At 35.8% G+C, this 16,349-nt stretch overlaps 1 protein-coding gene across 14 annotated transcripts in view; it reads right to left on the reverse strand.

Moving 5' to 3' along the window:
• Window positions 1–16,349, reverse strand: part of LOC131168179 (uncharacterized) — a 56,085-nt gene that overhangs the window by 22,565 nt on the left and 17,171 nt on the right. For all 14 annotated transcript variants that reach the window (XR_009140239.1, XR_009140237.1, XR_009140236.1 and 11 more), the window contains 4 exons: window positions 4,828–5,026; window positions 4,318–4,497; window positions 2,115–2,195; window positions 1,871–2,034 (listed from right to left, as the gene is read on the reverse strand). Coding sequence is in view for 6 of the 14 variants with exons in the window: in XM_058127449.1 (XP_057983432.1) it covers window positions 1,871–2,034; window positions 2,115–2,195; window positions 4,318–4,497; window positions 4,828–5,026 (624 nt within the window). In the remaining 8 variants the exon portion in view is untranslated. The remainder of the gene's footprint in view (window positions 1–1,870; window positions 2,035–2,114; window positions 2,196–4,317; window positions 4,498–4,827; window positions 5,027–16,349) is intronic.

Consider the following 16,349-nt stretch of genomic DNA (forward strand, 5'->3'; position numbering starts at 1 on the left):
ACAATAATAGACTAGAAGGTTAGTCAAGCCGTAAAGGTGCTCCTGATGAGAGTGAGTCTCCCACCTTTTGACAAGAATTTCCTTTTCAAGCCTGCAATTCTTTTCTCGTACTTTCCAATAATGGGCTCCCAAACTCTTTTATCTTTGAATTTAACTCCAAGAGGCGGACCACGGTATTTAATGGGGAAGGTCCCCGTCTTGCAGCCCAAATGTCCAGCAAGGAGAGGCCCTCCTACGCTATCCCCAACGAGGGTAATCTCACTTTTCCCCAGATTCACTCTCAAGCCCAAGACTGCCTTAAACCCAACCAAAATGGCATCGATGGTTGAGGATTTGGAAGGGATCTTCTTCACAAAAAAGAGATGGTGTCATTGCAACAATAAGATGTGAAACTTCCATAAACCTCCCATTTTTGCCCATGTTGAGACCTTTAAGGAGCCCTCCTTCAGTAGCTTTCATCAACATAAGGCTTGAAACTTCCATAATTGAGATAAATAACAGGGGACAAGGGATCACCTATCTCAAGGCTCTAAAGGAGCTAAAGAAGTTAGATGGGCAGCCATTAATGAGCACAGAGAAGGTTGGGGTATTAATGCATTGTGCAATCCATCTACGCCAAACCTCCCCAAAGCCCATTCTCATAAGAAAATACATAAGAAAGCTCTAGTTGACTTGAATCACATAATCAAGATCTTTCTCCATGTTGAGCTTACAACACCCCCCATCTTTCTTTCCTCATGGTAGAGATCCACAACTTCATGATATGTCTGCCAGCCACAAAGGCATGTTGATGTTGCCCAATGACTTCCAAAATGACTTTTTTTATCCTTGTAGCTATAACTTTGGCTTCGATCTTGTAGATGCATCCCACACCTAACTACAAAAAATATATATATAAAAGTATATAAAATTAAAAATAAAAAATAAAAACTATAGGGTGTCAAAAAAGTCGATCTACAAACACGTTATTATGACTGTCTTTTTCTCTATGCTCGTGTGTGTCTCATAATTCATAACATCACCTTTTTTTACCATTGTTTGAACCATTGGTTGACTAATCCAGTGGCTTCACCAAGTTGGTCATGCATCGCAATTTTGAAATCATGCCCTATTCTCATTGATCCCTTAATTCTTCCTTCTGTTCTCTTCTTCTTCATCCTCCTTTCTATTTCAATTTGGATATATCCATTTCAGCTAACTATCCAGATGATTCTAGTTTTTTTTAGTGATGTTACTGTTAGATTATTACTTTACCTAAAATTTTAAGCAATTAGGTTGTGAGCCAATAATGTATGTGAAGCTTGAACACTCCCCCGCACGTGCAGCCCGACAGCACATGGAGAGATGAAGACACAATAATATCACTCATTATAAAGAATACAAAAATTCTTTAAATACCACACAATAAATGCAAGCAACAAAACTAAAACCCAGGACCTCCTAGTAACCAGCTCTGATACCATGTTAGATTACCACTTAACCTAAAAGCTTAAGCTATTATGTTATAGGCCAACAATGTATATCAAGCTTTAACAGCTACTATGGTTTATCGTTCAAATGATCCTAAACATAGACCTTGGGACAAGATTGTAAGCATCTGTTGTCAGGTTCACAAAGATTCCATATAAGAAGCTAGCAGGTCTATTTGTTCTCTCAGAGATTGACTCTCCTTAATCTAGAAAATGACAGCACTGAGATTTCCCAAAGCAACTAAGAAACAACATACACGAAAAGTGTACCTAAAATGAGCAAGTTAAATAAGGAATGAATCTAGGAGTATTCCAATGCCTACTCAAGTATTCCAATGCATATTCTCTCATGAAACTAAAGGGGGAAATGAGTACTTTTAAACAGAATTAAAAGAACATACCCACGGACAGGTATTGAGAGCTTTTTAGCTGCAAGAGCTACATCATGATAACGAGTGAGACTATCTTCAATGCTACAATTGATGTTTGACTTTGAAAAGGATTCAGATGCTGCGGCAAAGACAGCCACTTCCTTAGCTCCAGCAGCAATTGCAGCTTCAAATCCCTAAAATGAAAACATCACAAGTATCAACAGATCCTCCCTAGCAGCCTTCACCATATTATTTTACTCAACAGCCATCTTACTTTAACATTAGGTGTTAACACAGGAAATCTGGCTCCTGTAACATTTTGAATAGCTTCCATTACATCCTTTGCATCTGCTAGCTGCAATTAAATGAGACAAAGCTCAAGCAGGTGGCAGTTTTTGGAGGATAACAACTATTTAAGCCCCTTCATGAAAAATAAATGGATCAACTAAGTCTAGAAACCAAACAGTAATACAAAAATATAAGCATGGAATTAAATTTTGAATCCTTATGAAATGAAGCCAATAAGCCGAAGGGTGCTATTGAAAATTTGTAAGAGGATTAATTCAATTAAAGAATTAGATTTCACAATGAGATAAAAACGTAGAAATAAAAAAGGGGGTGGGGGCCTTTTTTTTTTGGGGGGGGGGGGAGACCGCAGAATTAATATTTAAGTACTTATGCCCTAGTAAATATGAAGTTCATTAAGGATCTTAAAAACACTACAGAATAAGACGGACTATGTACCACAATGATCCCAATTTTTTTTATCAGTAAAGAGAAAAAAAATATATTAGCAAGGCATCAAGGGGATGCCAATCCGTTGTGCAAAACATCAACCACTCTGTAGAGTGTTGCAAAAACCAAGGCTTACATTATGATCATAAACATCTTTTTAACCTTTTGATGAAAGCTACCAAGGAGGGACATTTAAAAGCCTCAAGGTGAGCAGAAATGGAAGGCCTACAGAAATAAATCCGCACACTTAAAAAACAGATAAAATACATCATTTCCCTTGGGACAGTTTACTACTCATTACTCAAAACTTAAATTAAGCTTGAATACTTAATGTTAAGATGTGCATTGATAATGGTGCATATACTCTTTATCAGTTAAGTTGCAATAGTATTAAAATAGCAACTGGAAATTTACGCGCACTAACTTTTCAGAATTGACATTATAATAACAACAGTATTTATTACTGGAAACAAATTATGTTGAACCAGAATCTACTGCAACAACCGGTTCAAAGCACGGAAAGAATTTGGTGCACATGTTCACCCAAACACGTGTGGTGCACAAACAAAAACAAAGATAGGGTGAGAGGAAGGCAGAACTTGTCAAAATAAGAATAGCTACCCCTGTTCACAAAATTCAAACTCCTTCCATCACACAAATCCAGAAATTGGCTGTCAAACGATTTTAAGAAATTTAGCAAAAGGATTAAGAATTTGGCCACACAAATCTTGTAAGCAATTCACCCTTCCTTCAGCCCTGTTTTTAGATGCATATATCACCCTCCAGATGCTTATACAGTCCACGTATCCTCTAAGAGCCTCTAATTAGCCCCAAGTGCTGCCCCCTCCCACATATATTATTAGTTCTACAAATATCTAAAATAGAAAAAAACTCCAATATCATAAAAATTCTAAATATAAAAGTTACAATAATTTAAAATAAAATAAAATAACCAAATTTCAAATATTTTTCACAATTCCAGAACTCTTAATCATTTTCAATGATTCCAACAACACCAAATCTTAATTGAAAATGTTCTCACTTAATCCATTGAGAACTTCTCTTGACACATACCAATCAACTATGGTCCCAATCACCCATCTCATAGCTCTTTAGCCTCCACGATGTCTGGTATATCTCTCTTGAGGTCCTGTTCTAACAATATATGTTGACCATCTTAAAGCAAGAAAAATATATACTAACATGATCGACTCCAATACCCATCATCAAATAACAAAAATCCAACAAAAAGTCTTCTACATCTCTATCAAGGTCCTGCACTCACAAACCTATACACCCACCTGCTTGAAGTAAGAAACTAGATATTAACATGATCATCTCCCACACCCATCATCAAATAATATAAAACCAACAAAAAACCTTCTACATCTCTCTCAAGGTCTTGTTCTCACAAACCTATACGTCCACCCGATTGAATTGAAAAATAAATATTAACATTATCATCTCTCATGCCGATTATCAATAATATATATATATATATATATATATATATATAAGAGATTTAAATGCAGATGCCTGCCCACATCAAAACTCAAAAGAAATAAGATGGGTGGAAAAACATAAGGAACTCCAAGGAGAAAGGTAAGATGCAGAGCGGGAAGCTTCTTAGCGAATTAAGCTGACAATCTATACAGGGATGAATAAACAAAATCATAATTAATGATGAAATAGTAAGGAATAGATACTGAAACAAACTTGCAAGAAACAGCAGGCCTATTTACCTGCGGTACCCATTTTGGAGAGACAAAACTTGTAGCCTCAATGACAGGCAATCCTGAAGAAACAAGCATCTTTATCAACTCAACCTTTACTGGTGTAGGCACAATATGCTTCTCATTTTGTAAACCGTCCCTTGGACCAACTTCCACTATGTTCACAATTGATGGTATACCTTTTAAAAACTGCAGCATATAATAATTTATGAATGATAATATATCATAACTTCCCAACATCAAAAGGGGAAAAGCTAGAACTCAAAATTTGTGCACATCGAAAAAATAAGAAAATAATTAATTCAACATCTACATAATTTAATTTGTGCAGAATTCAGCACAACCTAATGGTCATGATTCAAAGATTGTAGATTTAATATAAAAACTTACAAAAAAAAAGATAATTTTTCATTAGGATTTTAATACAGTTCCAGCAATAAAGAAAAGAAATAGATGAAGTTTGTTACTCTTTTTTCTTTATGAAAACGAAAAGATAAATCTTTCTAAAATTTGGTGCACCTTATTTGTTACATCCTTCATGCATTTATTATCAGAATAGGAGCTATACAGATGAGCTGGAAGAGACCGAGCATCACACATACTTCCAAATGCCCTTTGATTCCTACCCAAGTTCGCAGGAAGTCGACTTAGAAAATCTTTATGAGACATTTCCTTTGTTTGTCTTCTCCACAGTAATGCCTCCGTGCCCCGCTCGTAACTGCAAAAGAAAAACTAATTGATCTTGTCCTAATTAAGAAATTGAGCAATAATATAGTAAATGATAACAGTGAATAAAGAACAATATTGACTTTAAAAACTGATGTACAACTGATAGGCAAGAGGGAAAGGAAAAAAAATTTAATTTCTTTAAAAAAAATAAAACAAAAGAAAATAAAGATAAAAAAATTCAAAGCAATGAAAAAAGTCGACCAGGGCAATTATTTCTTGACAATTCAGAGTTATCCTTAGTCCTTCCAACCACAAGCTTGGGTGTGTTTGTGTGTATATATAGATACATAAGACTAAACAAAACCCTAAAAATCAAGCCTATAGATTTGAGCCATAAGTTCATTATTCCTTCAAAGCCCAAATGTTTATAAACTGAAATAAAACTTACACGACCTAGAACTAAATAAATCTCCTATATTACGATCAAGCTAGTCAAGAACCTTTCAGATCCCAATGAATGAAATGGGAGTACCCTCTTCCCCTCAAATTCCACCCCAGCTCCAAAAATTGTCAACTTCTTGTGGACTCGAGCACCACCCAAGATGAAAATTTCCAGAATTTAGTTGAAAAAGCAAATTGCTGCAAGCACAAAAATGGCATTGAAAGACACACCAAGATGCAACCAGCAAGACCCCAATCCAGCAACTCAAGACAAAAGCTCCAAAGGCAACCACCTCTAGTTTTAGATCAAAGGATTTTCCTATGGTCTGGACTGTTTTCCAACAGAAATCTCCCGCCATAGCCTTTGAAACCATTGCCATGAACATCTGTTCAATAAATTCCTAATAGAGCAAAGAGACAGAAAAGTGATATCGCACATTGTTGGGAATTAAGAACAAATTCCCGAAACCTGTGAGAAACAAAATAGAGAAAGAATACACGCCAAAGAAAAATAAGAAAAAATCAATCACACGCACAAGACAATATTTACGTGGTTCGGCAATTTTGCCTACGTCTACGGAGTGGCAGGGATTTTACTATTATCAGGAAGAGAATACAGAGAGTGCGGCGGTACAATGCTCTCCCTCTCGCTCTCTCGCGAAGTGCAACTGCTTACCCTAATCACCCAAAAACAATCACTTTATATGCTGCGCACAAGGTTCCGAATGGGCTACAAGGCCCAAGCCTTCGCTCCATGGACTAAGTCTTAGGATAGAAATTTCTCATTAAAGAAAGGTTGGGTCATCATCCAAATTTAACGCAACTAGGCTCCACAAAAGCCCAACAAATCTCCCACTTGGAGCCTAGTTCAATCACCAATATCGACTGCAATCCTCCAAATGAACAATCCCTTATCCCTGCAACTCATCCTCCTGTACTTAAGCTAGAAGACCAACTGAAGCTGCACACAGCTTCAGCTTCTCAATAGTTACACCCTTAGTTAACATGTCTGCCGGGTTCTTAGATCCACAGATCTTCTCAAGTATTACCAGCTTATCTTCAACAACGTAACGGATAAAGTGGTATTTTGTCTGTATATGTTTCGACTTTGAATGAAAAGCCAAATTTTTGGCAAGAAAAATTGCACTCTGACTGTCACTGTGTAGAATGTCCATCTTCTGCTTCTTACCCAATTCGCCTAAGAAACCATGTAGCCAAATCATCTCCTTTCCAGCTTCAATTGCTGCAACATACTCAACTTCTGTAGTAGATAGAGTAACAATCTTTTGCAAATTTGAACCACAAGGTATAGTTGTACCACCCAGAGTAAATACAAACCCAGTAGTACTCTTTCTACTATCATTATCACCAGAAAAATCAGCGTCTACATAACCCTGCAGTTTCAAACTTGCACCTGTGAAGCAAAGACATGTATCTGATGAACCCCTCAGATATCTCAGAATCCACTTGACTACCTCCCAATGCTGCTTTCCTGGCCTACTCATGAATCTGCTCACAACTCCCACTGCATGTGCAATGTCTGGCTTTGTACACACCATAGCATACATCAAGTTACCAATAGCTGAGGCGTAGGGCACCTTGTTCATATGGTCCCTTTCTTCTTCTATCTTCGGTGACTATTCCTTGCTTAGTTTGAAATGACTACTCAAGGGTGTGCTCACTGGTTTAGCTTCATTCATGTTGAACCAACTGAAAATTTTCTTCACATACTCTGACTGTGAAAGCTTCAATGTACCATTAGCCTTGTCTCTAATGATTCTCATTCCAAGGATTTGCTTTGCAGCTCCCAAATCCTTCATTGCAAACTATTTTGATAATTGCTTCTTCAGATTATTAATCTCCTCAATGCTAGACCCTACAATGAGCATATCATCTACATATAACAGTAAAATGAAGTAAGAATTGTCAAACAAACTTAACATAACAACAGTGATCAGCTTCACATCTCTTGAACCCAATTTTATGCATAAAACTATCAAATTTCTTATACCACTGTCTTGGGGCTTGTTTTAGACCATACAAGCTCTTTCTCAGTTTGCAGACTAAATTCTCTTGTCCCTGGACAATGAACCCTTCTGGCTGAATCATGTAGATGTCTTCCTCCAAGTCACCATGAAGGAATGCCGTTTTCACATCTAACTGCTCAAGATGTAGATTTTCTACAGCCACCATTCCCAGTACCAGTCTAATTGTCGCCATCTTCACAACTGGCGAAAATATTTCTGTGAAGTCAATGCCCTCCTTTTGCTGGAACCCTTTGACAACTAAACTGGCTTTGTAGCGCTTGCTACCATCATGTTCGTTCTTTATTCTGTATACCCACTTGTTATGCAAAGCCTTCTTCCCTACTGGCAATTCAATCAGTTCCCATGTCTGATTCCCCAACAAGGAATCCATCTCATCCTTCATGACTAACTCCCACTTGCTTGAACTTTCATCCTGCAAGGTTTCATCATAACACTCTGGCTCACCACCATCAGTCAGCAGGAGATAATTTAGAGCAAGTGAATAACGCTGTGGAGGTCTAATGGTCCTGGAAGATCTATGGACCGCAGCAACAGGTGTATTCTGATTTGCCTATGATTCTATATTCTCCTTATCATCTTCACCCCTTTCCTGGACAGTACTTTCAGTCAATTCATCTAAGTTAACAAACTCAGATTTCTTCTGATCTATTATTGTGACATCTAACACTACAGTTGACCTGTCCTTGTACATAACCTGTTCATTAAATATCACAATTCTACTTCTGATGATCTTCCTATTTTGTTCATCCCAAAATCGATACCCAAATTTCTCATCACCATAGCCAATGAAATAGCATATTTGGACTTTGCATCAAGTTTACTACGAGCATCAGAATCAATATGAACATAAGAAACACAACCAAAAACTTTTAAATGAGAAAACTTTACCTCTTTATCGCTCCAAACCTTTTCAGGAAGTCTGAACTCCATGGGAACTGAAGGTCCTCGGTTTATCAGATAAGCTGCAGTACTAACAACATCAGCCCAGAAAGTTTTTGGTAGTCTAGCTTGCAACCTCATACTCCTACACGCTCATTAAGAGTTCTGTTCATGCACTCAGCCACACCATTCTGCTGTGGTGTCCCAGGAATGGTCTTTTCCATTCTGATTCCATGTGCAGCACAATACTCTCTGAACCCTCCATCTATGTACTCTCCTCCATTGTCCGATCTCAAACACTTTACTTTCAAACCTGTCTCTGTCTCAACCATAGCCTTCCACTTCTTAAAAGTTTCAAATACATCATATTTATTTTTCAGAAAATAAACTCATACCTTTCTGGTTGAGTCATCAATGAAAGTAACGTAGTACCTTGAACCTCCAAGGGATGCAACGGGAGAAGGCCCTCCACAAATCTGTGTGCACTAACTCCAACTTTTCAGCCTTCAGTGTTCTGCCATTTTTCAAGAAACTCACCATTTTCTGTTTTCCTAAGATGCAGCTTTCACACAAGTCAAAATCAATGAACTTCAATTCCGGTAGTTTCCCTTTTGACAGCAGCATCTTCATCCCTTTCTCACTCATGTGTCCAAGTCTGCGGTACCATAAGCTTGTATCAATACTTGCTTCAGCAACTGCAATTGTGTCTCTTGGACTTGAGGTCATGTATAGAGCACCAGATTTCTTTCCACAAGCCAATACTCTAACTCCCTTTGTAACCTTCCAAGTGCCACCAGCAAACAACATTGCATGCCCTTCATCATCAAGCTGTCCGATAGAAATCAAATTCCTTCTCAAGTCAGGAATATGTCATACCTTCTCCACCAACCAAACAGACCCATTGGGCAACGACATTCGGACGTTTCCCATACCCACAACATCCACGGCTGTGCCATCAGCCAAATACACCTTACCAAAATCTCCTGCTACATAGTTCTGTATGATTTCATGGTGTGAAGTGGTGTGAAACGAAGCTCCCGAGTCCAAAACCCAATCATCAAGTGGACTGTCTACTGCAAGAAGTAGTGCATCTTGTACCTCTTCTGTTACAGCATTAGCAGAATCTTCCTCATTCTTCTTCTTAAGGCTTTTGCATTGTCTCCTAAAGTGACCCGTTTTCCCGCAGTTCCAGCATTGTCCCTTTTGGCCAGATATGGATTTACTTCTATTTCGATTATAGTTTCTGGATTTTGATCTACCCCGATCTGAATTTTGGTCATTACCTCTGCCTCTTGTCTCAAGGTTTAAGGCAAAACCAAATCTTGAGGTTTCACCCGCATCTCTTCTGCGAATCTCCTCAGCCAGAATTAAATCTCGTATATCATTATACTTCAGTTTTTCTTTTCCAGTAGAGTTGCTTACTGTCATCCTCATTGCCTCCCAACTGTTAGGCAACGAAGCCAAAACGATCAATGCACGAATCTCATCATCAAAATCAATTTCTACAGACGATAATTGATTTGTGATAGTATTAAACTTATTTAAATGTTGTGCTAGTGATGCATTCTCTGCCATCTTTAAATTAAACAATTTCTTCATCAGATGTACCTTGTTATTTGCTGACGATTTTTCATACATACCAGACAAAGCCTTCATTAGATCTGCTGTAGTCTTCTCTTTCACAACGTTGTGTGGAACAGACCTAGACAGAGTTAATCTTATAACTCCCAGTACCTATCTGTCAAGGAGAGTCCATTCCTCGTCCTTCATAGTAGCAGGTTTTTCTCCTAGAAGCGGCAAATGTAACTTCTTCCCATAGAGATAATCCTCGATCTACATCTTCCAAAATCCAAAGTTTGTGCCATCAAACTTCTCTATTCCAGACGCCTTTCCTGCTTCCTCTGCTATTGCTCCCACTCGAACCTAACTTGGCTTTGATACCAGTTGTTGGGAATTAAGAACAAATTCGCAAAACCTGTGAGAAACAAAAGAGATAAAGAATACACGGCAAAGAAAAATAAAAAAAAAATCAATCACATGCACAAGACAGTATTTACGTGGTTCAAAAATTTTGCCTGCCTCCACAGAGTTGTAGGGATTTCACTATTATCAGGAAGAGAATACAGAGAGTGCAGCGGAACAATGCTCTCCCTCTCGCTCTCTCGCGAAGTGCGACTGCTTACCCTAATCACCTAAAAACAATCACTTTATATGTTGCGCACAGGGATTAAGCCTTAGGATAGAAATCTCTCATTAAAGAAAGGTCGGGTCATCATCCAAATTTAACGCAACTAGGCTCCACAAAAGCCCAACACACATCTCCTCCAGATTTTGTCTTTGTTCTTTTGCCCCTAGTAATAACATTTTTGTTGCGCTTCTCAAGCCCAAATTTGAATTAGTTTAATCACAGACTCTCGCAGTGCAAAATTAGCATCTTTTGCTAACTTTTATTCTTGCTTAATTTGTGCCACTGTGGGGCATTACTTCTTGAGGCACTCAAAATTCTAGCACAAAGTGCTTTACATTTCAAGGCGATGGAAGTACACAATCTGATGGTAGGGGTTCCTAGGGTGGTCCAGGGCAATATGGTGGCACAGACATGCATGGCCCAGGTACTCATAAAAATGCACTCATCATAGAATAGGCCACAACATTGATCAGCTGGCATCTACATGGCAGCCCTCCAAAGTACCTATTAAAATGCTAATCCTGCCACTAATTCTTCAGCAATTGGAGAACAATAAACTTTATCAAAAGATGATCTTACTAAATTCCCATAGCACCAGACTTAGTAGCATGCATCGTTTTTGTTGCATCTCTTGCTCAATTAGGTAAACCTACAGTTTGTCTTACATTCAGTACCTCTTCTTCCAGACCTTAAGTCACAGATTCTACTGCAACTTATCATATGACAAGTAGCCTGGTCCCTTCTCTAGTCCACTATTGCATTTCCAATACAACAGACGTCCATGGCATAGGGACAGTCTAGGAAGCTCAATACTTCAAGAAAACCTCTGATTGTTAGTCCAACAGGTGTCAGACATTACCAACACACAAGTCGTGTACAACATGATCCAACACGTCTGACATGTGTCAGAAATTGAATCAATTAATTTTGTTCTCCAACACGCCCCTGACACTTCATGACACATCCCAAAATGTCTTTCATGTTTTCCTCGTGTTTTTTCGCTAGATTACTGTTTGTTCTTGGACCAATGTTTTTCATGCTCCTTATTTCTAATCACCTGGTTGTTTTTTGTTTTTCGGTGATTTTTCATTGTTGATGATACTTTTATGATTATATAATAGATCTGGTGCTACTTTTACTGATGTGCAGTATCAAACTATATTTTTTTTAAAGAAAGAGAATAAATTTTATATAGAGGTAAGAATATAAAAGGAGGATAAACAATTCTCATGGAAATACAAAAGAGACAGCTAACTAAAGAAAACAAAACAAATACAAGAGATAAAGCTAAGTCTAACACAGCCATCCAATGCCGGTGAAGATCTGAGAATCAAAGCACCCAAAACATCCAAAAGAGAATATCCATGACAATGCAAAAAAAATAAAAAGGTGATCATGTCCCACATCATATCAATAGACACATAACAATTGTGGAAGATGCAAGTGTTTCTCCCAGTCCAGATTACCCACAAGATAACCAAACACTCAAAACTACACACCACCATAACCTCCTCGCTTGCTATAAAGAATTAAGTTAAACCCGGTATTACCAAATAACCAAAAGGCTTATTCCAAAAACTCCACAAAGACACACAATAAAGAAACAGATGAACATGACTCCCACCACTAACAAAGCACATTACACAAACATTAGGAGACAAAGCCTTTTGCAGTCTTCTACTCTGTAAAATATTGTTGGTGTTAACTCAATTAAGAATGGCCATCCACCCAAACGATTTAACCTTAAGAGATACCTTAGGAGTAGTTTGGTATCACTGTCAAAAATTACAGAAACTAAAACCAAAAACAAGAAATAGAAACTAAAAACCATTAACCATCAACTTGTTTGATTAATATTTATAAAACTAAAATAAATTCAAAACTTAATTAAAAAACACACATTTTCATCTTTCAACCAAATAATATTACAAAAATATTATTAAAATAATAAAATTACAAAATAATACGCATTAAAAAATACTATAATAAAAATAAAAATTATTATAATTATTTTATTTATTGTTATACTTTCAAAAGTTACTTTACAAAAAAAAATTTATTGGACATGAAAATTGAAAAATAGTAGAAAGATTTTGTAATTGGCTTTATTATTTTTTGAAATTTATATATATATTTTTTATTTCAATTATATTTTAGTTCATATGATCATTTAATTTTAATTTTAATTTAAAAGTGTATAAAATGAATGATTTGATCCAAAAGAACTATTTCTGGATATTAAAATTTTTGGTAATAGGTTGTCAAAACAATTGAAAATCATAAAATCTGGTTTCATTTTTTTCACAAATAGTATAAAACCAACAACAAAAACAGAAAACTGACAATATAAACAAACACATTTTTTTAATTAGTTTCTTCACTATGCAGAAATAGAAACAAAAAACAGCAATAATACCAAACAAGCCCTTGGCTTTCAAAGTAAAATAGCAAGAGCAAAAGAATTTTGAGAAATGAATCAAACAAGAATAAAAAGATTTACAAGAGAACTACCTAGAAATGTCCAAACTCCAAAAGTCCATTTTCTAAAATCCCCTCCATCAGAGGGCTGAAAAGAATACAACAATTGAAGAAGGTCAAAAATCTCCGAGCCTCGGTATCATTAACATTCCATTTAAATGGAAATCCTGAGAGACCCAGTCTTCATCGATGATTAGAAACACCACGTAATGCGAAACAAAGAAGGGATCACATGACAAAAGCAATGGTCTCCTACCCAAGACTTTCCTAGAAATGGGCCGAGAAGCATTCCCTGCTTTATATTTAATATAAGAAAAATAAAATAGGAATATTTAATATAAGAAAAAGAAAATAAGTGAAATCTGAAAAATAAATTTCCAATGAGTTTTGTGAGAAATGATATTTCCAATATTAGCATCCCATTCATTCACACCAAACCAAATTTACTCTGGATAACTCTGCACACCAAAGAGAACTAGTTTACAAAGGAAAACACCATAAATCTGCAAAACAAATTTCCCAGGAGTTTTGTGAGAAACTCTATTTCCAATATTAGCATCCCATTCATTCACACCAAACCAAATTAATTCTTGATAACTCTACACACCAAAGAGAACTAGTTTACAAAGGAAAACACCATAACCTCTCACCTGCAAGGCCATGCTTTTAGAGTCTTAGACATCAAATTCTCAAGACTCAAGCATATAATATGGATAAAATTATTTATATAGTGTGCATTAATAATGTCAATTATTCATTATAACACTATTTTACTGCAATATTTTACATCTAAAAGGAAAAAACTGATACTAAATATACCTACATACGTATTTTTGAAATTAGCTAATTGATGCATCCATGTCGTGTCATATCCTATTTTTTTGAAAACTGCCATAGCATCATGTTGTTAGCATGTCATGTTCATGTCATGTATCATTGATTTAGTGCTTCTTAGGGCTAAGTTCCCTACCCTCTATCATCCATCTTCCTAATCTTCCTTTAATCCTTATGTCCATTGACAAACTTACAAAATCCATAAATTGTTCAATTACCTTGTTCCTTAATTATGATGTTTCTTCAGAGCTTAAGACAAGGATGATAGGCAAAGGACGTGAAACTAAGGTCTCTACTTTGTAAAAACCAGACTAGTAACCATACACAATGAGAGTTTTTTACTAAATTGGGGTTATGGTAATTAAAAAATACCAAAATGGGGGATGTGAAAACATATTACAGGAGTGGGGTTGTTCCACTTTTGAAAATGCAGACAAAAGTGGGAGCCATAAAAATTGGCCAGATTTCTATCCACATGTCTAAGTCTTGGAACCAAAGCAATACATTATTAATATGGCCCAATAAACTATAGGAAAGAAATATCTATTATGGGATATTAATAATTTTTAACTTAAATTAATTAAATTTAAAAATGTTAAAATTAGTTTAGAATTTATAATGTATTTTATTTTTTAATATGAAAATACTTTATGATTGTACAACTTAGAAGGATCGAATAGTCAGATAGCTCTTTTATTATTTTATCTTTTGGTTCAAATATAATTCAAATTTTAAGCAATATGCCTCGTCTCTGCTTAAAGACATTTTCAAAAATTATTTTCAAAAATGAAAATTTAAAATAATTCAAAATTATTAACATAAAAGTTATTATTTTACTGGTTGCGAGCACATACTATGTGTGCCTAATTTTTTAAAATTTATTATCTGTAAGAGTTGAAGAGTATTTATATTTTCTTACAAGAGGAGTTATTAATTATAAAGGCGTCCTAGGATAGCTATGGGTAGCTATAATGGTATTTTAGGTAGTTATAGGGGCATTTTTGGTAGAAATTTGAAATTCAAACTGACTTACACTTTTATGGGGTTGGACTTTTTCTTTTAGATTTATATCCTCAATTATTATTTTTTTTTAAAAGACATAAAAGCTATTGACATAGAGGAGAATTAGAAATTTTTCAAAAATGACACCAAAAAAATTCCCTTTATAGTGTTAGAGAGCATCTTGCCATCTTCCTCTCTACCTAAAGATCATATAACTCAACTAGGTTCTAAAAACTTTTTAAAATTATATTTTATATAATTTAAAACTTGTAATAAATATTTTTATATAGAAATTTTAATAATCTAAACATTCAATTGTTCAATCTAATGATATAGTATATTTTATATATTATACTATAATATAATATAGTTTTTTATGTAAGAAAATACTATGATATGAATAATATACAGTACATTAGCATATATTTATATAAAAATATGCTATATAAAAAACCATATAATAATATTATTTACTATATGTAATACAATAATATTATTATAGTATATAATATGTTTTTAATATTAAAATATATTATTATATGTTTATATGCTCCAGCCCTCCCACATACACCCCCCCCCCCCCAAAAAGTTGCTTCAGTGTCAGAGACTTGGACATGCGGATTTCTATCCAGCCAATTATTAAGGGTCCCACTTTTGTCCGCATTTTCAAAGGGAACAACCCCACTTGTGTAATATGTTTTCACATCACCCCATTATTGTACTTTTTTATTTCCATAACCCCAATTTAGTATAAAACTCCACCCAATGAAGCTATTGGGTTGATCAATTGGACCCATGGGTCAAACTGATGGTCGAATCAATGATGTCAACATACACACACACACACATATATTATATATGTGTGTTTGTGCATGCAGAAAATACAAGTCAAAAAGAATAAATACTAAATAATTAGGTTCATTTTAAAACAATTTTCTTATTATTTCTAAAGTTCTTGAAAATTTCAATTATTATTAGTCAAATAGAGAAACTGTGACAAGAATAACATTATCATTAGGTGGATTTGAAAAGGCACAACTACATCATAGGGGTGTCATAATTTTGTCATTATTCCCATGGGGCCATGTGACTGTGGCTCTCTCCTTGCAGAAACTCTTGGATCTAACCTCAGAAGCTTCCCTATTTCTTACCTTGGCCTTCCTTTGGGAGCAAAGTTCAAAGACCAGGGTGTTTGGGATCCCATTATTAGCAGGTATGAAAGAGAACTGGCTGATGTATGTCTCCAAGGATGACAGACTCACCCTTATCAAAAGCACCTTAGCCAACCTCCCAGGTTATTTTATGTCCTTGTTTCCCATCCCTAGTGCAGTGGCCAATCGTTTGGAAGGCATCCAGAGAAGATTCCTTTAAGGGAACACAGGAGAGGAATTCAAATTTTATCTTGTGATGTGGGGGGTTGTTAAGCAACCCATGCAAAAAGGAGGGCTTGGTCTCAGATCCCTTCTCCCTTTTAACAAGACACTCTTGGGAAAATGGTTCAA

This window comes from Malania oleifera, chromosome 11 (assembly GCF_029873635.1).
Source record: "Malania oleifera isolate guangnan ecotype guangnan chromosome 11, ASM2987363v1, whole genome shotgun sequence".
Lineage (NCBI taxonomy): Eukaryota > Viridiplantae > Streptophyta > Magnoliopsida > Santalales > Ximeniaceae > Malania > Malania oleifera.